Genomic DNA, 24,590 nt, shown 5'->3' with positions numbered 1-24,590 from the left:
AATATGTTTACATCCTTATGTTATTATTCATTACTAATGTCTAGTTGCACATTTGGGCTTTTAATCAAACGTTAGATTGTTTTTTATTGTAAAATGTTATAAAATATCAAGCATTTTCCAAACACATCAATGAAATTCAAGGATTTAAAAAAAACCCTGAAAATAAAGAGAAAAAGTTAATTTAAGAAAAGCTAAAGCTAATCTCTGCGGTGCGTTTAAGGTGTGTGTGTTTTCCTCAGGTGTTCTTCCTGCAGAGCGAGGACCAGCCCAGCGGGCTGAGTGACCCGGCCGACCACAGCCGGCTGGTGGAGAACGTGGCGCGGGCGTTCTGCATGGCGCTGTGTCCGCACCTCAAGCTTCTGAAGGAGGACGGCATGGCCAAGCTCGGCCTGAGGGTCACGCTCGACTCCGACCAGGTAGGACGAAGCCGCCGCCGCGTCGTCATCCTCAGGGAGCCGTTTGGACCCGGATGCCAGCCCAGTCGGCTGAGATCTGCTGGAGAACGACAGAAGCTCCAGCAGTAGAAATGAACCGCTGTGATCTTAAATGTAGCTATTTTTAAAGTCCGAACTTTTTCTCACAAATATATATTTTTTTTTTTACAAAACAAAAAAAATCCAGTGTTGCCTCAAGGTAAAACAAAACAAAAATAAATAAAACGCATGAATAAGAGAAGTGACCTCACTTCTCAACCACTCTAAGACAAAAAGCAGGCACAAAATAAATAAAATAAAATAGTAAAAAAAAAAAAAAACTTTAACTCTATTTTCAAAAACTAAAATCACCAAATATTGGCGGTCTGTCCTGACCGCCAATATTGTTTTCAACAATAAATTGTCAACTATTTTTAATTAAACAAATAAACAAATCCTTTTTGTGTGTGTGGAGGAACAGGATGCTAGATTCAAAACTTCTAATGTTGTATTGCAAGTTTTCCTGAAAAACATCCAGTTTTCTTATTATTGAAGAAAACATATTCCATCTGTTCTCATCAATAAAAAAAAGAATTTAGGTCAAACTTCATCTGAAAACATTTGATGCTTTTAGTCGAGTTTTAATATTGAAATTAACATCAGATTTCGGTTCTAGTTCTGACGTTTCTGTCGTCTCTCTCTCTCAATCTGTCTCTGTCTCTTTCTCTCGTTCTTCTTTTTCCCAGGTGGGTTACCTGGCAGGAAGTAACGGCCAGCCCCTCCTCCCTCAGTACCTGAGCGACCTGGACAGCGCCCTGATCCCCGTCATCCACAACGGGGCGTGTCAGCTGAGCGAAGGCCCCGTCGTCATGGAGCTCGTCTTCTACATCCTGGAGATCATCTCCTAGGAGACACAAACACTCGCAGACTTCTTCTTTCTTTCTTTTTTAGCACCATCTCACAGCCTGGTCCTCCTCCCATCTCCCTCCAACCATTCGCGCCTCAAAAAGAACCAGAAAACTGTGCCGGTCCGGTCCAGGTAGCATTCCTCCAGTCCAACCTATGCATCCTCCGCCGTCTGCTTCCATCCAGAGGTGAAGCTCAGAGCAGAGAGTCTGTCCTGACCGCCACGCTCTGGCCTCCGAAGGGTTAAATTCATAAACACCCGAGTGAAGTTCGCCCCGCCACCTTCTTCAAATCTAAACAAGTTGGTGTCAAACTTTTGTGCTGCAAAACTTTTCATTGGTGCTGCTATCAATTTAAAGATTTTAACAAATGTTTCCAGAGGTCATGAAAGGTCAACCAGCCAACTCCTTCAAGTCAGACTAAATTTTATGCCAATCATCTAAACTGGATTAGTGCAGCAAAAATGTTACGTTTGTGCTGCTTTTGATATTTAAATGTTCATTAATATCTTCACAGCAAACAGTCAACAAGCCCCCTCACATTACCCAGAGCCAACATAATTGGTTTGTGCTGCAAAGAGTTTCATTTGTGCCGCTATCATTTCAAAGATAATAAATGTTTCCAGAGGTCATAAAAGGTCAACCAGCCCCTTCATCAACTTCCTGAAGTCAGACTGAATTCGATGTTAGTCAACTCAGTTACGTTTGTGCAGCAAAAATTAATTTGGGCTGCTTTTGCGTTGAAGATATTAATGGAAGTTTAAATGTCTCAAGGTCAAGCAGACTCATCACATTACCCAGACACATAATTGGTGTCAAACGTTTGTGCTGCGTTGTGCTGCAAAGATTTAGATTTGTGCCACTACGATTTCAAAGATATTTCCAGAGGTCGAGCAAGGTCAACTAGCCCCTCCATCTTCTTCCAATCTGACAAAAATCGCTGTAAAATGTTTCATTTGTGCCGTAAGTTTGCACAGGTCATCAGAGGTCAACCGGCCTCTCGCTCACATTCACAAACTCAGACAAATTTGATGTCGATCAACTTGGCTACGTTTGTGCAGCAAAAATCTAATTTGTGCTGCTTTGGATTTGCAGATATTGATAATGACCTCTGGAACTTATTTTCTATATTTTTTAAATGATAGCGGCACAAAGAAAAACATTTGACACTCATTCTGTTAGACCTGGAGAAGACGGGGGGAGAACTTCGCTCGTCAGTTTTATTAAAACACAAAGATGAACTGAGGCCAATTAAATGCTCGTTAACGTCGTTAGGCTCCAATTAATTAACTTTACTAATCCAAATAAAAAACCCACTTTAAAAAAAAAATTTAAATCAGATGCTAATTATTATTTCTCGTGAAATCTTAATTTATTTTGTAGTAATTTATATTAAAACACACAGTGCGTTGCCAAAGTATCCAGCTTTAGCACAATACAAACATAAACTAATTTATGTTTTATTAGGATTTTATGTGATGGACAAACACAAAGTAGAGTATAATTTCATCAACTTCATTTTTTGGCAAAGGTGATTTTTACCACCACCACAAAAAAAAAAAGAAATTTGTAGAAATTTGATGATTTAGAAGTAAAATCTGCCGGATTTAATGTTTTAATCACTAATTCAGCCTCTGGATGCTCTATAGAATCGTAATGCTGCGGTTGCAGCTGCAGATATTTTGGACATAAGCACAGATTTCATATCGGACAGATGAGCATCTCTGCACATCAGGTTTCACGTTTCACCACGTGACTTTGACTGGGCCGTTTCGCCACAATGTTTTAACAGTGGGGTGTTTTTAGGTTCCAGGTTAAAGGTTCGATCTCACTGCAAAAACACAGAATCCGACCAATTATCTGTTAGTTTCCAGTGCGAATATCTTAGACTTGAAATAAGGTGGAAACTAATTTACAAGTAGCTTTTCAGCAACATGTACGAGCTTCTGTTAAGTCAAATAATCTCCCAGTGAAACTAACACTTGCCTGGGGGCCAAATCTGGCCCTCCATAAGTTACTGTGTGGCCCCCCAAACTCTCGCAAGACATAAGAAAAAATAACTGTGTGCTTAAATATTGTTTTGTCAATGCAATGTTTTATCGTCAACCTGTTATAATTTTTCATGTAAAAATCAACAAATCCCCACATTTTTTCGTCCTAATGCATAACTGAGTTAGTTTATTGCAAATTTTCATTTAAAAAAATGACAAAAAAAGGGTTTAAGTGACAACTGTCACCAGCAGGTGTCAGTGTTGTCTTTCTTTACTTTATGTCCTGTTCCAGTAGTAAAGTAATATTTAGTATACGCGCAAATATTTCTAAATTAGCATTAAAAAATTAGCTTTTTGATGACATTAAAAAAAATCACAAAACGCTGGAAGACATAAAAAAAATGAACTTAATAGCTGTGTGATGATATCATGCAGCATTAGTTTGAGGCTTTCGGTGTGGCTTTTCGGACAGACCCGACGGCTCCTCTGCTTCTTATCGGACGTTTGCTCCGAAGTCACTGTGTCAGCCAGATGAAGCGATGCATTCTGGGTAAAAACCTGCCTCTGTGTAGCACGGATGCTGCTGAAGGAATCGTTGGAGGTGGAGGACGGTGCGTTCGTGAGGAGAGACATGTTTTTTTTCGCACCATGGTGCTCAGTGCCTGCAGCAGAGCGTCGTCAAGGGAAGAAGATTCGTCAGCTTAACTTTAAGCTTTACTCATCGTCACCAAATTCTGCATAGACTTGTATATATTTTTTATAGTGGAGCCATTTCTTCCCTACGCTATTGTCTGTGTCCTCATACAAAACTTCTAAAAGTCCCGCCGTACTTCAGCTGCATTTCATTTAGTCTTTTCAAATTATGCGAACAACTGTTAAAAATGTATAAACATATACAGTATATATATATATATAAAGAGATATAAAAACTAATTGCAGAAGCAGTGCACTGGAGTCTAAGCCATTTAAGTTGAGCGCCGCGTTCTGGGAGGAAAAGGTAATTTCAGAAATTCACTGACTGATCCGAGGCTGAATGTATTTCCGCTCCGCGTTCTGCTTCCTTCCAAAAACCCCGAAATCAAAAACTCTGCAGCTCCGGAGACGCTCCAGCCGTTCGCAGTGCAGCTACGCAGAGATCGGGTCCGTCCAGCGGCGGCTCGGACCTGCGGATGAAAACTACGAATGTATTCTTCTTGTTTCCGTTTCCCCGCCAACAGAGAAAATAAAAATAAAAAAATCAAAAGTCTGTACAGTAATCATTCGGTGTGACATTCATTCTCCATCTACTCGTGAGATTCTTCTCATCTGTTGAATCAAAACGTTTGACAATCTGTTGAAAATCTGCAGAAGAGCCAACATTTCCCATTAGAAACGGATCATTTCTTACCATCAGGTGTTTTAGGAGGTTCTGTAATCGTGATAAAAAATGGTGAAACAATCGCCACTTCCTGGTTGATTTCCTGTGATCGTCATTTGGTTTCATGCTGCCCCAAAACAAACCGATTCTTCCCCCATCAGAGTCTTCGTTTACAGTGACCTCTTCAGATATGTGCAATATGTCAGAAATCCCCGACGCTAAAGGTGCAATTTGACCAGAAAAGTAGCATTTTGTTTGTTGTAAAAATAAAAAATGTTTCTGTCCAAAACTCTAAAAACACTGCATGCAAAACGGAGACAAAAATCAGCTTTTTTGTGCATTTTAACAGTAAATAAATCCTGAAAAATGCACTTGTTCAGTTGTTTACTGGTTATTTTTTTGTTTTTTTTAAATTATCAGTTTGGGAAAGCCAAAACTCTTGTACTTTATTTTTCTTTTACAAATGTCATAAAGTGGTTATTTGAAGAAGAAGAAAAAAGCATATGTAAAATAAACCTTATAGAAAAATGAAGTGATGTCCTTTTTTTTTTGCAGGAAAACTTTTATGCAGCAGAATTAAATTAACAGTAAAATTATTGGTTTTGATGTTACACTGAATCATGATCAGAATATTAATTTCTAATACAGTTTTAGATGCTCTCAGACACACATTACGGTGCAGCTTCACAGAAACATCGACAGATTATTTTATGAACCTGCAGTCGATTAAACACCAGAAAACAAAATGGCGACCAAATATGTATTACAAGTTCTTTTCTGCACAGAATAAAGACAAAATGTGAAATGTAGGACCAAACTGAGGTCACATTGGCGTCGACTCACTTGGCTCAGCAGGTTTTATGGCTTCATTTGGTGCTAAACAGCTGGGAGATTTAAAGGGCCAGTATGCAAATTTAACAGCTTCTCCACGCTCAATCTGAGGCATTTCAGAAAACAAAAATCTGTTAACTGATTTAGTTTCTGTCGATACAAACTCTTGTGATCAGAACTAATATATATATATTTTAAAGTTATTTCACTGCAGCAGCATAAACTCACACTGAGAATTTGAGAAAAATAAATTGGTTTCTCTTCATTATATTTATTCTGAGGTGAAATGTTTTTAATTTATAAAGGAATTAGAGAAGTGTCCATCTGTAAAATCATTCCGAGGGCCACAAATGGCCCACCAACCTTACATTGCACACCAATGTACCAACAGCAGTATGCAAGACATCAAAACGTTATTTGAACTATGACCTTTGGAGATTTATTTATTTATTTGCCTGCAGTCTCATCCTGCTCACTGAGGAGAGATGGGCGACTGTGTCACATCTTATTAATTCCCCAGGGAAACAGAGTCACAGATTAGAAGTTCCTAGAAACTCTGATCGGCTTTAAAAAAAAATTTATTTCAGAAATTATTCAGTTAAATTTATTTTAAAAGAAGTTCCTAAGGGTTTTTGGATTTTAATATTAATGTGTTAAAATAATTTTATCTGCTGAATAAATAGATTTCTCTAAAATGTTCAGTGAAAGTTTATTCTTCTGCAAAAATGACAATTTTATTATTTTTTAAGACATCTTTAAGTTTTACATATGAGACTTGGTGACAAAGATTTTTTCAAATTTTAACTTTACAGATGACTTACTTTAAGTTGTTCTGTTTTACAGTAACTGGCCCTTTAAAAAAACAACCAGAAAGAGCTGAAATGTCAACAATGGCTTTAAAATAATTACAAATTATTATTTTTTGCTTAATTGACATCATCCAACAGTTTTCAGTCTTTCTGCTGAAAATAAAGTTTCCAGCCACAAAGGGAATCATTTCTCCCTTTAAATTGTGATGCAAAGCAGGAAACTAATCATTTAGCTACATTAAATAAAGACAACTACTTTAGATAAGTTACTCAGTGACCTCTGACCCCTTCCTTTATCTTTATATACTAAGGTTTCCTGTGGTTTTGTGCTCCTCTCTGTAAACAAAACACATGTAAATCGTCGAGTCTGAGAAGGAAGCGCTGAGAGCAAGTTGTCTCTAAAATAAAGTCGCACCTCAAGTTTCTTTGTAACTTCTTGGCTTAATGATTCAAACGGTGAAAACTGGAGGTGGGAAAATGTCGGCCATGTTGCATAAATGTCAGTACAAACGTCTGCGGCAGATTTGGCAACTAAAGGTGATTTCAAATGTGCAGGATTTTACAGCAACTCTGATTACTTTGGTATTAGTGCATAGTGAAGTTCTCGATCCCAGACTCGTATAAACATGAGGAATTTGTACACATTATTGGCTGCAGGATATGAAATGAATTTCAGTTAGCCGGCAGGATGAGAGCAGCTCCTCAGCATCAGCAGGAGACGCGCAGCTGATTCGTGAAAACCGGTGCCCGAGTCGTCGCATCGCTTCATGCCTCTACGACACCAACCGTCTCCTGTGCAAAAATACGCTGCCGCGTGGCGCTAATGTGCAAAAGTTTAAAGATGTCCAAGGTCAGTGAAGGTCGCAGTCCCATGTGAACCAGTCACTGTCCTCAGCAGAGACCCCGAACCTCATCTTTGTCATCCCAAGAGTTTTTGATTGAGGCTGTTTTCACCTGCAGGGCGAAGAGATTATTGATCAAATATTCTGAAACAAATCTCTGGATTAATGAGGATTAACAGCTGCAGGTTTCACCAGCAATAATCAAGACTTTTTAAGCCAATCTAAAATTTTTGAATACAATTTAAGACTTTTAAGGACAATTCAAGGCAATCTAAAACTTTTTAAGACAATTTAAGACAATCTAAAACTTTTGAATACAATTTTAAACATTTTAAGACAATTTAAGACTTAAGATTTTAAGACAAATATTTTAAAAGTTCAGAAAAAAATCTTATATTTTGCTATCCTCTCTACACTGTAAAAACAAAATCTTACCAAGTATTTTAGCCTAGTTTTTAGTGCACATTTATTAGTGCCCACCATAAAAACAAATAAAGCTATTATTTCTGCCACTGATTGGTGACTGTAAGATCAAGAAAGTGGAAATTGATTCTTAAATAAATAAGAAGTTTCATGGGGTTTTTTAAACCACAAATATCATATATATATATATATATATTATTTATTCACTAAAAAACAAATGTAAAAAAACATACCTTCAAGTGAAACTCCTTCGAACTGGATAAAAATCTAAAGACCCTAAAAAAGGGAGAAAGTTAGAAAACATTTCAACAGGTGAAAAATTACATTAGAAAAAAAACAACTAAAAAACATGTTGTGACAGTTTGTTTACCTTTGAGGAGTCGATGACCAGCCAGCGCTCGGTACTCGTCTGAACATCCTGGCCGCTCAGAGGCTCCCGCAGACGAACTTTGACCTCAACTCGACCTCCTGTGTGTTTACGGCCGTCCATCACCTGCCAGAACAAAAAAAAAAAAAAAACGAGGAGCGGCAATTATTTATTGTTATTTATTATTAGTTTAGCTCTTTGACCTATATTTTGAGTGAACTAATTACAAGTGACCAAGTTAAGTTTATTCAAGTAAATTTATTACGTTTATACAAACTTAATGTGATAAATTAACAATTTTTTTAAAGTTGGAGCTACGTTCTCTTTTTTTAGTGTATAGAGTTCAGATTTGCATCTGGTGAAACAAACATGGTGTTTACATTAAATTATTTAAAAATGTAAATCCTGACTTCCTATAAGTTACAGTTTCACTGTTAGATCAGAAACTCTGTGTGACAGCAGAGAAAAGGCCAGCTAGCTTTAGTCTTTTAGAAAACATACTTAATGTCTTTAGCAATATTTTAAGATTAACTTTATTTTTGGTAAATTGACAACATCACAAAAAAGAAAACAAAATAAAATCCTATTTTACAAACCAATAATTTACCAAAAAAAGGAACAGGCTGAACATTTCTGCAGAGTTTCTCCTTTTTCTTACCTCTACAATTTCCCTGATTTCGCTCTGTGACTCCAGTTTGTCCAGCTTTATGAGCACCGACCCGACAGGCTTGTCGCTCCGCAGGAAACCCCTGAGACGAAAGAAAGGAACATGTCTCTGTCTTTTAGTAAATATGAATAATTTTTAAATGAGAATGAGACAAAGCTTCACCCTTTGTGCAGCAGCTCCAGTTTGAGGCCTTTTGACGCCACGACTCTCCTGAAGCCGCGGTGGTTCCGGTTGATCGACAGCGTGAAGCTCTGGTTGTATTCTGGGAAGAAAAAAAACACAGAAACACGTCATGAGCAAAACAAAAGCCATAATCACTTCAGGAACCAACAGAAAAAAAACAGCAACAACACTAATCAATAAATCAATTGCGTCTAGCAATGGCTTCAGTAAAAGTTAAAGAAAACAACTTTCTTAAATATAATTATTTGTTTCAATCCTTGTTTTAAGGTCTAGTTTATTGACAACGTTGAAAAATATTCATAAAAAGCAGTGAAAGCGTCTCGACATCAGATTCATGATTTACCTGGTGAGTTAGTGTTTTTGATGACGTTTGTTTTGTGTCTCTGCGGCTGCTCCTGCAGGGGAGGAAGCAGGAAACGGATTTTAATGAAGAAGAAAACAGATTTTATCATAAATGTCATGAACAGGGGAGGATTAGGGCCATCAAAAAATAATTTTCACTGTTTTTTTTATTTTTACTTCAATCCTCTGAGATTAAGGTCAAAATTGTGAGAAAAAAATTCTGAGGAAAAAAAGTAAAAATTCTGACCAAAAAATACAGTAAGTTTAGTTTTTTTTAGTGTCCCTAATCCTCTTCCTAGTCACATGTTCTAAATAATTCAATATTAATTTAAACAAACTTACTGCGGTGGGGTAGGGAAACTCAAACTTGACATAAGCATCCAGATCATTCGGTTGAATTCCTGTGGAAGATAAAACAACCATGAAGAATATTATAGTTTTTCCTTCAAAACATAATATTTAGTAATAAATGTAAACATAAAAAAGTCATCTTGAATTCGACTTTTCAGGAAACGTTCAGCTAAACACTTTAGTTTATCCGATTCTCCGCTGTGTCTCTGGTACAGAAAATTGTTTTTACCACTGGGAGCAGGGAGGTTCATCCCTTTCACGATGATAACCACCATGTCTGTGCTGCTCAGCTCTGGAAATATTCTAGAGGAAGAGAAAAACTGTGAACACTTTGGGGGTAAATGAGGATCAACACCTGGTCAGGACTAGATAAGCAATGCTCCCACCTCACAGTGCGGAAGGATTTCTCCTCGAAGTGATGCGGCGGGGGAGGAAGGCCTCTGGACTGAGCCAGCTTCAGGACGTCCAGGCTCTTCTTGCAGCTTTCTGCCATTTTCTCAAACCTCAAACACAAAAACATGTCACATCAGTGTAATGCTCTGGGAAATCAGATCATTTCATCACAATCCTGAGCTCCAAGAACAAATCAGTGCAGCGGTAAACTTCAGGAAACAACAGAGGAGGCTCACTTCGTAGTTTCAGAGACGTTCCCCAGGTGAGTGAACTGCTTGGAGTACGTCAAACATTTCTGGAAGGATAAATGGAAATCGCAGCGGTTGGAGAAAGAAAAATGAAGAAACCAAAGTTAGGGTTTGATTCTCAGAGTTTCACCTCATGCTGCTCCTTCAGGATGTTGGACAGTTGTGTGTAAACCGGGCCAGCTTTCTCTGAAACCTGAATGTCGCTGTGGTGAACCAGGATGAAGTCGTCCTCCTCGTCACCAGGGGGCGACGGCAGCTTCAACAGAACAACAAACATCTGTTACAGTTTGCTGTTTGGGGGGAAAAAAGACATCACAAAGGATTCATTCACACCAGCCCTGTTCAGTTCGCTTTAATCAAACTAGTTCATTGGTCTGGAAGGTCCGGTTCATTTGGGGACGAGTGAAAGCTAACCGGACTCCGATGCAAACTAAAAAAGCGGACTCTGGTGGTCCGCCACTTCGGCCTCGGTTCGGTTAAGTGAACTCTGACGCCGTTTGAATGCAATGTGAATGCAAACAAACCGGAGGCCAATCCAAAAACAGGAAGTTGACTGCAGCGCAGGGCATTATGGTAAATATATTACTCTCTGCTCTGTGGGTTAGCGGAGGTCTTGTGCCGATTGCCACGGCAACGGGTCTGCGTGTTGAGTAAAGCCGATCCGGAGATCAAGGAAAAGCAGAATATAACTTGGTTTAAAGTGATTTTACACCTGTTGCTGCTGTCCAAACTAATTCTTAAACCGCTAAAATCTGATACCAGTAATTTTTGTTTTCATTCTATGAAGAAGAAAGTTGAACTCAGGTCTTCTTCAATGGTTTTTGTGTCAATTCCTTCAGTAGTTATTGGTGCAGTGCCCCCACAGGCCAGGAGGGGAACAGCTTTTCAATTAGTTTGGATTGTTTGTCTCAGTGCAGTGTGAATGCGAACCCCACCAGCTGAAAATATAGTCCAATAGCCCCAGTTTAATAGAGTCTATATTAGGTGTGAAAACTTCCTAAAGTTTGAGACGTTTCACAGAACGCAGGAATAGGGCATGTTTTCCTGCTCACCGTGTTGATGTCGACCGTTTTGCCGCTGCGCGCCGCTTCGATCATGGGGTCCAAGCTCTTCGCGGTGCGGAGGAAAACCTTTGCTTGCTCCATGTCGTCCTTCTGTTTGGCCTGCAGAGCCGCCTTCATGAACTGTTTCTTCCTGCTGTCCAAAAGCTCCAGCAGCTGAGCGGCTGGAGAAGACACAGAGAAATCAACTGAAGCAGGAATAACACGCAGGATTCACACACTTTTCCTACAAAATAATTCAAGCACTTTTCAAGATCAAACTTTTTGTCAAATATTCTTTATGTCATAATATATTCATAAGCTTGGGAACTTTTTGTTTATTTGGATGTTAATCCAGTCAGTCAGTAAACGATGCTGATTCAGAGACAAACCTGCCGGCGAGAGGTTTTCCTCTGGAGACTTTCTGTCAGGCGAAGCCGACGGCGACCTTTTCCTCTCTGGACCGGCTGATGGGACGTCCAACGCCGGCTCCTTCAGCTTTTCTAAAACACCGACCTTTGACTGAGAGAGACTGAGTCAGGAGAAAAACAATCTACTGTAAAAGAAAACCCAAAGAAAAACCAGAAAACTCACCTCTTCCTCCTTTTCATCATCATCTTCAACATTAGTGGAAGCGAGTTTGCTGGCCGCCTCCAGAGTAGCGACCAACCCTTGATCATCGCCTGCCACCTTCTGGCCCGGGATCGGCGGAAAACCTGAAACATCGAGCCGACATTTAGCTTTTTTTAAATCAGGCTGAAAAATCCTGCTTCTTGTTTGAAAAAGCAGCAATTTATAGGTCAAAATGTGACATCCTCCTCATTGGCTGAAACGTTAAAAGGACAAAAGATTAAAACTCATTTGAGTGTTTGGAGTTAAAACTTTCATTGCCATAAAATCCATGACTTGGGACTTTTAAAGCTCAACAAAAAACAAATCTTTTTCACAGGGAAGCAAAGAAAGGCAAGAAAAAAAAAAAAGGAGAAAAGGTCCCAGAAATCTCTAATAAAAATATTACACTAAACCTTTTCATTGTCATTCTTACTCAGTGTCAAAAACAGTTATAATCTATTTTTAAAATAATCAGTGCAAAAATAGAATCTAACAAAATATTTTGTCTAGTTTCTGGTGCAAATATCTTAGTACATTTGAAATAAGACAAAACTAACTTAGAAGTAACTTTTCAACACAAAACAAGAGCTTGTTTTAAGTCAATAACTCATTAAAATTGATTTTTAAAAAGTACAAGTTCCACTGGCAGATTATTTTGTTTTTAACAAGACAATTATTACATTTATGTTGTATGAATGTAATAATCTGCCAGTGGAATTTGTACTTTTGTTCTTGTTTCTAGCTGAAACAATAGCTGAGAGTTAGCTTTGTCTTACTTGATTAGATTTTGTTTTCGCAGAGTTAAAATGACAGACAGCCTTCAGATCTTTCAATCACCATCTTCAAAAATAAACCATCAAACATGAAAAATATTCAGCTAATGGGACTCCTGCTCTAATCTTACCATCTACTAGTGGATTTTATAGATATACAGTACAGACCAAAAGTTTGGACACACCTTCTAATTCAATGGGTTTTCTTTATTTTCATGACTATTTATAAGGCAAGAAATCCCACTTATTAACCTGACAGGGCAACACCTATGAAGTGAAAACCATTTCAGGTGACTACCTCTTGAAGCTCATTGAGAAAATGCAGAGTGTGTGCAAAGCAGTAATCACAGCAACATGTTGCTACTTTGAAGAAACTAGAATATAAGGGGTATTTTCAGTTGTTTTACACTTTTTTGTTTAGTGCATATTTCCACATGTGTTATTCATAGTTTTGATGCCTTCAGTGTGAATCTACAATGTCAATAGTCATGAAAATAAAGGAAACTCATTGAATTAAAAGGTGTGTCCAAAGTTTTGGTCTGTACTGTATGTTACCTAGATGCTGACGCAAATCCAACAGCAATGACACACTCCTCTAGTTTACCAGCTCATACTTTGGAACCGGTCAACTGTAGGAACCAGGACTGGTTCTGCTTAATAAATGGACCAAGGATTAATTTATTGCTGCCATAAAGTTGTAACTTGGCATGGCTTTCCTCCTTTTTGTTGCTCAGCCTCTCTAAGTGGGACATAAAGCCATAAAATGAGATAAAATTAGCAACATGGTACCAACCAGGTGGAACTGGAAGCTCTTCGAAGTTGACTGGTTTCCCGGCTTTGTGAGCCCGGATGGCGCTCTGATATTGCTGCAGCAGAGAGATTGAAACGGTTTTAGTTACAGTAAGTTGTAATTTACAAAGTGAATAAATAGATTTTCTATCGTATGTCTTGATTCTACATGTCTGATGGGAAACTGACCATTAGAAAAATTAAACTAAACTTTCCACATAATTTACGAGTTAAATTAGGGAGGAAGTGACTCTGTGTCTCGTATTTACTCAGCCCATTTTGGTTTTACAATAAAATCTGTGATGATCTGAAATGTATGTGGAAAAAAACTAAAAAATAAATTTTAAATGGTAACACAAAATCACTTCACATGAAATAAGCCAAAATGTACTTAGAAATAACTTTTCAGGAAGATACATGAGCTTGTTTTAAGTAAATAATTCCTTAATATAATGAGAAAGCGCTATTTATGGCAGATTATTTTACTTATGACAAGACATTATTCCATGTTATAAGTGAACTAGTATTTTTTCATCAACATTAAGAAAGTATTGGCTTAAAACAAGCTTCTGCATATTGCTGAAAAGTTACTTGTAAGTTAGTTTTGATTTATTTCAAGAGAATTAAGATATTTGCATTAGAACGTAGACTAAAATACAGTAACATTTTGTGCTTTTGCAGTGTTTTTTAAGGCACTGATAAAGAAGTGAAAAATAATCCATCTGCTATGTGAAAGCATTGAAAACATGCAGTCTAGTCGCTGTATTGACAGTAAAAGGCGTTCCCTCGTACCTTAGCAATGCGGTCGTGCATTCGGGCCTTGCGGTCGTCTCCGCTGGCTTTGGCCTGATTTGATGCCTCCACATATTTCACTCGTCTTTGCTCCAGAGCCTCCAGAATGTCTTTGGGAGCCGAAGGGCCAGCAGGGCCTGAAACAGTTTTATGTCTTCAATTTCTACCTCATAACAAAGAGACTGAAGACTCTTGCTAGTATATGTTAATAGTAACTCAAGGTTCCTGTGTGTTTTTTATGCTTAAAGTTTGTTTTCCAAAGTCAAACATAAACAGTCTTTTCTTTTATCGCTCACTCACAAAATGTCTGTGAGGAATATGATCGGATGGACGGATATACAGAAGAAAGACACCTGGATAGATAGATAAACACACATATGGATTGATTATGGTTGAATAAATCAATGGATAAATTATAAATGGATGAAGATTTGCTTGGATAGATGGACAGGCGTACAAATAAATGGGTAGAAGGACAAACTTTTTAACAAAAAGATGTGAAATAAAATTTGGGGATACAATATATTTGCATAGAAAATACTTAAATCAAATTCTAAACTTCCCCATACAGTTTAGAAACTGTTACTGTGTCACCATAAGTATTGGGTCAGCCCTGTAAATCAGTGAATTCAGGTGTTACCATCACTTTCATTCCCACAGCTAATTAAAATCCACCATCTAGACATGCAGACTGCCTCTCCAAGCATTTGAGAAACAAATGTTTTTGAGTTTAAAGAAACCTTTACAACAGCTATTGATTCCCTCCCTGATTCACTGGAGCCTTATTAATGTTTTGTCCTTCTTTAAAGTCACTTTTCATGAGATAAATAAAACATCTCAAAGAGAAGTTAACTGGAAAGAGAACGAAAGGAATTTGGTAACAACACAACAAAAAACCAGCTGGAAATTAAATATTTAATTGATAACTACCAGACGCCGCAGTAACAGTTTGGGAGGCCTGCAAGTTTTGCTCAGATGAAGGTTTGCTCACTGCAGCAGAGATTCCTCCTGCACCTGAAACACAAGAGGTGAATATTTAATCCCAGGCCCAAAAACACAGATTACATATTTCTGATTTGGTGTAATTTCCCACACCAAAATAGTTTAGTCATGTACTTTCAATGTTATTTCACAACAATTCACAATACAAACCATTTATATCCAGTTAGTTATAATCCTGAGTCCACGTAAAGCCAGTTTTGATATAATAAACCTTGTGAAAAGTTGCCTTAATAAGGAAATCTGGGTTGGTTGAACATTTCGTTTCAAACAACTTCAGTCCAACTAAACGGAAAGTTCAGGTTTATGGGGGTATTAAAAGAGAGACAAATAACACTCTTATTTCTCAATTATAGGCAAGTTTAAGTCTTGGCTTCGGCCAATGGACCTTGTTGCAGAGTCGTCACACCTCCGTCTTCCTGATAGAGGGCAAAAAGCTGCTTGCTGTCAATGACTAGCGTTGGTTTTTAGCAGTTAAATTATCAATATAACGTGCTAAATCTTAAATATATGCCCGATATATAAAAGAAAAAATTGTCAACACAACAACAACCAGATAACAGGAAAAAGTTTTAATTAAGAAAAAAAATAGCGAGGGAAGTAGTTCAGTTAGCTTGACTTTGAGAACCGTAACATGTAGATGTGATGTAAAATTTGGCGAGTTTGGTTCAGTAAAAAAAAAAAAAAAGTTAAAAAAGGCAACCTAAACTAACACCAACACCTAAACACCAACTCTGACAGACCATCAGTAGAGCAGGGGTTTGATCTAGTTAATCAACCACAGCTGTGTTAGCTTAGCTTATAGCAGCGGTAGCTATTCTACCACAGTAACCAGTTTGACTCGTTCTTCAAAGACTTTTCTGCGTTATTTTCCCCCATGCTGTGGCACACTGCAATAAATTAATAATACCTACATCTCCTGGTTTCACTTAGTTAACGAAGTTGTTTTATCGTAGCAGCACGGCTACAGAGGGCATGTAAAATAATCATCTTTGTGTCCTCCACGTTGTGTGAAATTCCCAGATGTAAACAATAACATGCAAGGGATTTCATTCCTTTTTTGGTAAATTATTGGTTTGCAAAGTAATATTTTGTTTTGTTTTCTTTTTTGTAATGTTAATTTACAAAAATAAAGTGAATCTAAATATGAATTTAGCCTGCTAAGGATTTTATTGGAGGAAAAATCAACTGGGGCAATACACCATTTGAAATAAATGTATCACATTTGCATATGCATCACATTTCTCCAATATAATTATCACATTATAAGGTGATGGTGTTTATTATTTTCCTCCATGACAGCAGTACGCTTCCATGGGATTCAGATCTTCTTCCCTAATAAAACCTGATTAATTTCCAGCATTCCTGACCTTTTCCAGGCAGGGAAGGAAGGCCACTGAGGTCGACTGCTTGTCCTTTCTCCAACGCCTCGATCACTGCATCGAAGTTCTGCACACAAAAAACAAATAATAATGCTCTTGTGTCAGCTCTGGCATTGTTGGCATATTTCATTTCACATTCCTCTGAGGGAAATCTGGCAGTGGGAAAGTGCAGCAACACACTCCGACAAACAGACTGCAAACATCTTAAACATCTGATAGAGGAAAACAGTTTTATTAAGTAGCTAAAGAGTGGTGACAAACTTTACAGTGTTTCTCCTAACATTGTATTATTTTTGACATATTGATTACAGCATAAGGTTACTCTTCCTACAGAACAAACCTATGCCTTGTATTCCAATAAAACGAATTACAGTTTATATATTTTATTTATGTGATCTAAATCTACATTTCTGTCTATGTTGTTTGCTCTGCTTTCTGTTTTGGTGTCTGAATCTGTTACACAAGGTAATCACACACACAGCTACACACACTAGGCATGAACTGGTTCCAGTTTCAGGGTTTAGAACAAGTTATGGTTTCATACCACTAAAGACTATGCAATATTCTTCCTATCAACAGTCAACCTTTCTAGTACGCCATTCTTCATATTGATGTTCTAGTTGTTGTAATTCTAGATCTCTAACAGCAAATTTCTAACACAAATCATAACTATTAATAACCTTAGTTTGAATTTTTACTACTAAGGATGTCATTTTGACCAGAACAGATCATATCTTTGCGTTTAGTAATGGGAATTGGAGATATGCGTGCTTTCAAATGAAATGTTAAAACGTTTTGCTCACTGAACCTGTCCAGTGAGTTTTAAGTAGTGATAAAATGCAAAATGAAAGCAGCTTCTTGTTCTTCCAGAGTCCGTCCAAACTGAGAACAACGTTGCTCAGCAGAATCTGGAGCAGCAACAACATGCTGGGGCTTTTGCACAACAACATAACGTACACTTAAATCACTGCTTGGGTTTGAACAGCCTGCATGAGGTAAAGGCTGTGAGCGTAAACACAGTTTTTGGTAACGTGTTTATGAAAGTTTGGGTTACGCTATGAAAAACAGGACAGCAAAAAGAGATAAAATGCCGAGCAGAAACCACATTAAAATAGAAACTTCTGGTGAATTCAGGGGGTTGAAATTCTGAATTTCTGGTTTAATCTCCCACCACACTGTTCATCCTTTTAATAAACGCCCAACTGTAATAGCAGACATGATCAAAATGAAATGTTATGTTTGCCCTAGATACGTTTACTTGACTTTAAAAAAACATTTATAAATCACTGCCATGACAATAAAAATACAATAAATAAATCTCCAAGTCCTTAAAACCCATAATAATCAATATATTATGTGATTTTAGAAGGAGCAACGTTTAACAGTTAATGTTTAAGGGGAAACACTGAAGTGATACGAGGAGAAAATAAGGACAAAAACATTATCAATTGTTACAAAATCATTTTCTGCTCAACAACCTGACTGAATTTCATTCAAATAAACGAGAGATAACATCTGCAGATGCAACACAGGAGTTATAAAACATGTTTTTTAAAAAAACTGTATTTGCAGTTTTTCTTGGGATCTGTCCACCAAAAAGTTAACTGCTTTTTGTTAAAACAAAACTTCACTTGGATAACAGAAGATGATGTTTTACACAGAAGATATTTTAAAATGTTTGTCAGGGCGACTGAACTCACCTTGCTGGTCCTGAAGTAAAGCTTGGCCTGCTCCATGTCTCCTTCCTTCTTCGCTCTCAGAGCTGCCAGCTTGTATTCTTTCTGCCTCTCCAAAAGCATCGCCTTCGTCGCCTCATTCACGGCTGCAACGGAGGAGGAAACAATTACCAGAGAGAAAGGCCTCATTCAGGCAACAAGTCAGCTATTCCACTCAGACCAATGAAAGGCACGAGTCTCTGACACAAAATTAACAGCTTAATGAGAATAAACTTATAAATAAACAATTATATTAATAAAGTATCTGTATTGAACGACATAGGCCTGTCATGACAACAAATTCTGCTGGGTGACAAATTATCCCGGAAATTATTGCGATAAACTATAATATTGTTATTTTGGGGTCATTTGCAACTAATATAATGCAAGGATGCATTCTCAAAAATAAATAAACTTTAAATTCTAATGAACATTTAACACTAGAACTGGAAGACATTTTAAATTTCCAAAATATATAAACAAACCAACAGAAACAACAAATAAAACAAATAATGAAGTCTCTGTAAAAACAAAACTATCCTTAAAAAAAGGTCTAGTTGAGACCAACGAAGACTTTTGCCGTATATTTTTTTGTAGAAAGAGAGAAAAGAGAAAAACAATAAATCATGAGCTTGTGTTAATTTATCATGTGAATAAGCTAGTTTAAATTTAAACACATTGGTGCCAACAAGATGATAAAAAGAGATGCCAGTAGGATTGACTAACAAGATAAAACTCATTTTTTAGCTCTTGTTTATTAAAACTTAACTTCTTTTTATATTAAAATACGTGATTAACTGTAAAACTTACAATCTGTCGGTCGGAGCTTTGACATCTTAGCAGGAGTCTCGTCCGGCGATGGAAGGTCTCTCAGAGTCGGTACGCTAGTCGAAGAAGACCGCTCTTCTTCACTGCTGGGTGTGACGGCATCAGGTGAGGCCGTCGGCAGCGTGGTCGTCTCCGTCTCCCCCTCAAGACGCGAGGGGACAGGGGGTGCGGGTCTGGAAGGGACAGCGGGTTGAGATGTGGCGGTTGGGGCTCCGGTAGCTACAGGTGGCGGGATCTCCGATTCGTTTACAGGATTTCCTTTTTCCACAGCGGCTATCATCGACTCCAGAGTCTGTCAAGAGAAAACCAGCATTATTACGGAATAAAACTTTTTTTAATCACTTAATAAACTTCTTCTATTCTTGGCGATCTCTGTTTTGTACACAAAATAAAAAGGAGGCTCTTTACGGCTGAAATGAACATGTATTAATTCAGATCACGTGTTATCAACTTCTAGAACAAACGAAGGATATTTTAATTTGAAATCTCACTTCTTTCCAACAGACAGGAAAAGGTTAAAAAGAAATCTTTCACAAAAATACATGTCTATTTTAATTTCAGATATATCCTCTGTAAGCGAGCCTTTAAATAAGTTGTATCTTCATCATCATGGTGCATTTTTACTAACCTTCAGACCCCGATCATATCTTCTGGCTTTTAATGTCTCTCCTGCAGACTTTGCATTCTTTATCGCCGTCTTGTACATCTCTGCTCGCTCCTCCAGAGTATGCTGGAGGCTACCAGGCGCTGCTTTGGAGACCTTTACTTCCTGGTTCAGCCACATGCAAAAAATAAACAAGCAGGTAACGTAAACAAACCCAGAAAAGAGCTGGAGTTGAATAAATTAGTCAGTATGCAAACTGTGAGCTGCAAACCTCTGCTGCTTGCACAGGAGCCACAATCCAAGGACATACACACCAAAATAATTAGAATTTGAATAACACAAATCATTAAAAATATTAAAGTCATGCAAGGAAATTAAAACTGCGGTCCAACCGAAACTATTACCGGTTGGATTGTTTCCAAAATAAGTCATCACACGTGCGTTACAGGAAATTAGGACAGAAATTCGTTCCTTCTACTTTCAACAACTAAAAACAGAAAAAGTCTATTTGACGTGTTGTTTGTTTCGTACCGGTGCAGTTGGAGGCTCGACTGTTTCGACTTGAGAAGACTCAGCAGAGGCGGAGGATGTGGAGGAAGGAGTTGCTGCATCCCCGACTTCCTCGTCACCCACCACTTCCTGGAGCTCGGCCTGATGGGAGAAAGAAAGCGCCCACTGATCAACAACCAGGCGTGACTTATAGATGAATGGAAAGTTTTCCACCTGCGCAGTGACATGTAGATCATCTAAGTAGATCAGTGATCATCTAAGGATGATCACTGATCAAATTATCAATTAACACTGCTAAATTAATGTCTACTATTACTAATCTATAGAAAGTTCTCCTCCTCTTCTGCAGGGTGAACTAGTTGTAGCTTTTAGTTTTAAAAAACTTAACTTTTCTGGTTCAATGGAATATTAGGGCCACAGTAAGTAGATAAAAGAAATAAAGTTACGAGAATAAAGTTATGATATTATTCTGATAATATTTCAACTTCATTCTTGTATGACTATTCTCGCAACATAACTTTATTCTGGTAATACTATTACTTTATTCGCATAGCATTTTGACTTTACTGTTTATTTTTATGGCCCTAATACTCATAGAGCTCTGGCAAAAATTAAGAGACCACTGCAAAATGATCAGTTTCTCTGACAAGAGTGTGTAATATGTTCAGCACTAACCAATAGATCTTCATCATCTTCAATATTGTTGTCGTCATCATCCTCATCCACGTCTCGCATGCACTCGTCAGCCATTTTTGCAATGTCTTCCATGGGCAGAGGGCCTACAACATACAAACATGCAATCAGATTTTCACGCGTTAAACAGCGAGAATCATGGAGACGATAATAATTAATGTTGCTATCATTTCAGAAAACTTCTTTGTAAATATGTCCTAACCAAAACTCCTCATAGTTGTAGCTTCACCACTTGAATGGTTAAGCAAAAAATATGCAGAATGTGCCAATTTTTAATCAAATTACTCTCCAGAATAATAGATTCAGGAGATTAATTTCCAGAATCTAGTTACAGAATCTCAGGCAGACTCAAGGCAATCGTTAAACAGTTCAACAATAAAAACACTGAATGAATCTGTGATTAATTTGAGATTCGACCAAAACAGTTCAGATTATCCATCATATTTGATCAATTCAGGTCCTATTTAAAAGGGACCCAGAACACCTCAATGTTGTTGTTTTTTTTTTTTACCAATATCAGGAGGTCTTTAATGGGTTGGGGATGCATTAGTAAAAGAAATGGTATTATTATTATTACAAAACCTGGGGAGATCAAAGTACAGACTACTAAGCAAATATCCCACCTGTTTGAAGGTCATAAAACTGAAAGTGATATCACTGCATTGTTTTCCAGTGACGTAAAACACTGCAGGCTCTTAGGAAGCAAAACGTGTTCGTTTACTAAGTTGAGTTTAAAGCTTTGATCAGACATATCATTAACATCCATCCTGGATGATATGATCCTGCATGGCCAGTGATAAATACAAACAAATGAAAGGTGTTTTCCTCCAAATCACCTTTAGTGATCGCTAGTTTAGCAGCCTGATCGCAAATTGATTTAGAGAAACACAAAGGAACTAAAAACTGAACAAAGGTGATGCCGATTAGGCCATAAAACAACAAATAAAAGTTATTAAAATTCACCATGGCTGCAGGGTCATTTAGCTGAAAGTGGAAATTGTGTAAAGAGAGAAATGCAAAGAACCGGTGCAACAGACAAGGAGTGGGAGAGAAGTAGGCAAATGATCCAAAGTAGCAGCCATTAAACAGAGAAAAAGAAGAATGGATAGCGATGCTCATGCTTGTTTACTATCATGTCTGTAAGGCTATACAGTTGAACCCATTAAAGGTTTTGCATAATAAACAATCTGTATACATATTTTGTCTGAACTATTACAAATATAAAATAACAAAAATATAGGATTTGTTGGGAAAATATATTAATCTCACCTGATATCATCACTCCAGTACTCAATAATAATATCTCACTCAGACTTTTCTAACATTAAGCCGTCCTAATGTGAACTTTGTTAGCTAAAGTGACTTCTTGTAGTAGTGATTACACAAGATCTAGACATGCGCAAATAAATCAGTCAGTAAACATAATCAGACCATCAACAAGCTGCCCGAAAATCAAAGATCAAATGTTTCTCCAATCAGACATTCATAAGCTTTTAAGTTGGAAATGTTTACTGAAGGTACAGTCAATTTCAGTATCAGTCAGAAGTTAAAAATTAGGTTAGAGGAAGCTGGAAGATGAAAGAAACTACAGGAAAGGAAACTGTGTTTTCTACAACATGTCTGTGGATCACTGAGGCTGCAAAGACACATTGGATAGCAAAATATCAGGAAGAAATGAACATATTACAGCGAAGCAGTTGCTCAGTTCTCAGTGTCGATCTGTTATGGATTCAGAAATGTCAAGCTTGTGGAAATCAGTTAAGGTAAGGATCCACATTCTTTGCTAGATGCACTGACATCAATAATCGCTAATATAAAATGCAACAGACGGCTTAAAAATGTGGCCTCCATACTCATATCGTTTTAAAATAGTAAAACCGTGCTTTACAGTGACTGTTCTCGGATGCACACAGTGTGAAGTCGCCTCTATTCTTAGCATAGTCACCTTCTTATTTTATAGTTTCTTCAGAGGGATCAGAATCAGCTCAAGCAAATCAAAACAATACTAAAACCTAATATTCGATTGTTGGAAATAGCTAAAAAAGTATTTCTTGTATCAGAATCAGTCAGGACAAATGTTAACGTCAGGTCTGATCAGTGCCTGAATAAACTTATCGCAACTAGGCCTGTCACAATAAGCAACAAATCACTTAATCACATGATAAATTAAAACAAGCTCAATCATTTTTCTCTTTCTACCAAAAACTGAATGAAAAACGTCTTCAGTCTGGTGCTTTGGTCTCAACTAGCCCTTTTTTTGAAGGAAAATTTTGTTTACAAACACTTTATAATTAATTTTATTTGTTGCTTCTGTTGCTTTGTTTATTTATTTTGTATATTTAAAATGTCTTCCAGTTGCAGTATTAAATGTTCATTAGAATTTAAAGTTAATTGATCTTTGAGAATGTGTTCTTGCATTAGATTAGTTGAAAATGGTGTCAAAACAACAATATTATCGTTTATTGCAATAACTTCTGGGACAATTTATCATCCAGCTAAATTTGTAATCGTGACATGCCTAGAAAAAGGTGCAAAAATATACAGAAAATGTAACATATGTTGCCCATTCAGAATCATTGTGTGTGTTTACAAAACTCCAATTATTGAGCTCTGAACTCACTTTTCCCCTTTGGCTTGGCTTTTCCTCTAGCAGCTGCTTTATTTCCAGTAATAGCAGCAAGTTCAGCCTCCAGATCCGGGTCGTCCAGGTTTTCCTCCGCACCCATCATCATCTCCTCTGGGTTCAAGTCCACAAATAACCCCATCTAAAAACAAAACCCCACACATTTCAGGTTTAACATTTAAATCATCTTCCCTGCTGTGCTTAACGTAATTTTAGCTTTAAAGTTGTTGTTGTTGTTGTTGTTACCTGTTTGGCCGCAGCAGCGCCCTGTCCTTTGGGCATCGGTGCCTTCTTCTTTTTGCCAAACATGTTGCCTTTTTTTTAGGCTTTTTGTTGTTTAACAAACCCTTCAGCGACAACCGTCTGATCCGAACTAGCCCTACAAATCAAAACACATTAAAAAATTAAATAAAACCCTGTTTCTTGCTGTCTTTATTCCGGCTGCAGTAGTTGAAATCATGTGAGCGGTTGTCAGGTGGCTCCCAACCGTCGCTGCGTGACAACGATCTGCCAACTGACCAGAGCTAAAGCTGTTAGCCAAACATGCTACTTTTTACCGACTCTAAAAGTTGATTTAACACCCAGATTCCACTTGTTGCCTTCACCGCCAGTGATTAACTTAAATATTACAATATAAACTCAGCGTAGAGTGTCTGTTTACCTGTCCATTCACCAGTTCATGAGGTAGTTATCACACGATCAGCTTCACTTCTGCGGTTTGACATCGCTTGTTTGAATACGCATGCGCAATGCAAGAGGGCGTCTGAAAGCAGCTAAAGGTGGAAGTCCAGCCCCGAGTCATGTCTGACAGGCAGACAACGCTGAACGCATCTATACATGAATTAAAAACTTTACATAGACTTGCGTCAGTTAGATTACATTAATCTGTTATTGGAAATTTTTATTAACACTTAAAATATCTAATTTAGAATATTAAGTAATAATTAGGAACTCAAATCAAAAGTAAGACTCATTACGTATAACTGCAGATATTTCTGTCGTTTCATTGTGTTAATTTGGATAATTATAGACTACAGATAACCAAAAAAAATTACTTTGTAAATGCCACCATATAAAACTAATTTGTAAAAAAAGATTTAACAGAAAC

The 24,590-nt window shown here is 37.5% G+C and overlaps 2 protein-coding genes across 3 annotated transcripts in view; one reads left to right on the top strand and one right to left on the bottom strand.

Moving 5' to 3' along the window:
- Nucleotides 1–5,106, top strand: part of zfyve9 (zinc finger FYVE-type containing 9) — a 41,010-nt gene extending 35,904 nt beyond the window's left edge. For both annotated transcript variants that reach the window (XM_023334894.1, XM_023334893.1), the window contains exons 18-19: nt 240–416; nt 1,160–5,106. In XM_023334894.1, the coding sequence (XP_023190662.1) occupies nt 240–416; nt 1,160–1,321 (339 nt within the window). In that variant the 3' untranslated portion in view covers nt 1,322–5,106. The remainder of the gene's footprint in view (nt 1–239; nt 417–1,159) is intronic.
- On the bottom strand, nt 4,451–24,229 carry cc2d1b (coiled-coil and C2 domain containing 1B). The gene is made up of 26 exons (XM_023334895.1): nt 24,144–24,229; nt 23,729–23,861; nt 23,480–23,624; nt 20,842–20,945; nt 20,188–20,307; nt 19,681–19,821; nt 19,035–19,344; nt 18,210–18,331; nt 16,498–16,576; nt 15,059–15,142; nt 14,129–14,265; nt 13,341–13,413; nt 11,757–11,878; nt 11,555–11,684; nt 11,175–11,347; nt 10,253–10,378; nt 10,111–10,169; nt 9,868–9,984; nt 9,711–9,784; nt 9,473–9,531; nt 9,132–9,183; nt 8,768–8,867; nt 8,597–8,687; nt 7,942–8,064; nt 7,805–7,847; nt 4,451–7,260 (listed from the first exon to the last, which is right to left on the bottom strand). Exons 2-25 carry the CDS (start codon nt 23,789–23,791, stop codon nt 7,839–7,841), a joined length of 2,613 nt encoding a protein of 870 aa, XP_023190663.1. The 5' UTR covers nt 23,792–23,861; nt 24,144–24,229; the 3' UTR covers nt 4,451–7,260; nt 7,805–7,838.
- Nucleotides 24,230–24,590: the final 361 nt, after the last annotated feature.

The sequence above is a fragment of the Xiphophorus maculatus genome, chromosome 6, assembly GCF_002775205.1.
Source record: "Xiphophorus maculatus strain JP 163 A chromosome 6, X_maculatus-5.0-male, whole genome shotgun sequence".
Taxonomy (NCBI): domain Eukaryota; kingdom Metazoa; phylum Chordata; class Actinopteri; order Cyprinodontiformes; family Poeciliidae; genus Xiphophorus; species Xiphophorus maculatus.
The sequence above is the reverse complement of the archived record's forward strand: the minus strand, read 5'-3'. Positions and strand labels throughout refer to the sequence as shown.

Excerpts from the sequence above, each read along its gene's own strand:
- cc2d1b (XM_023334895.1), bottom strand. The coding sequence starts at position 23,791 with ATGTTTGGCAAAAAGAAGAAGGCACCGATGCCCAAAGGACAGGGCGCT. Across the intron at positions 19,345-19,680 it reads GATATGATCGGGGTCTGAAG|ACTCTGGAGTCGATGATAGC; the intron begins GTTAGTAAAAAT and ends TTCTCTTGACAG. Across the intron at positions 15,143-16,497 it reads TCCTTCCCTGCCTGGAAAAG|GTGCAGGAGGAATCTCTGCT; the intron begins GTCAGGAATGCT and ends CTTGTGTTTCAG.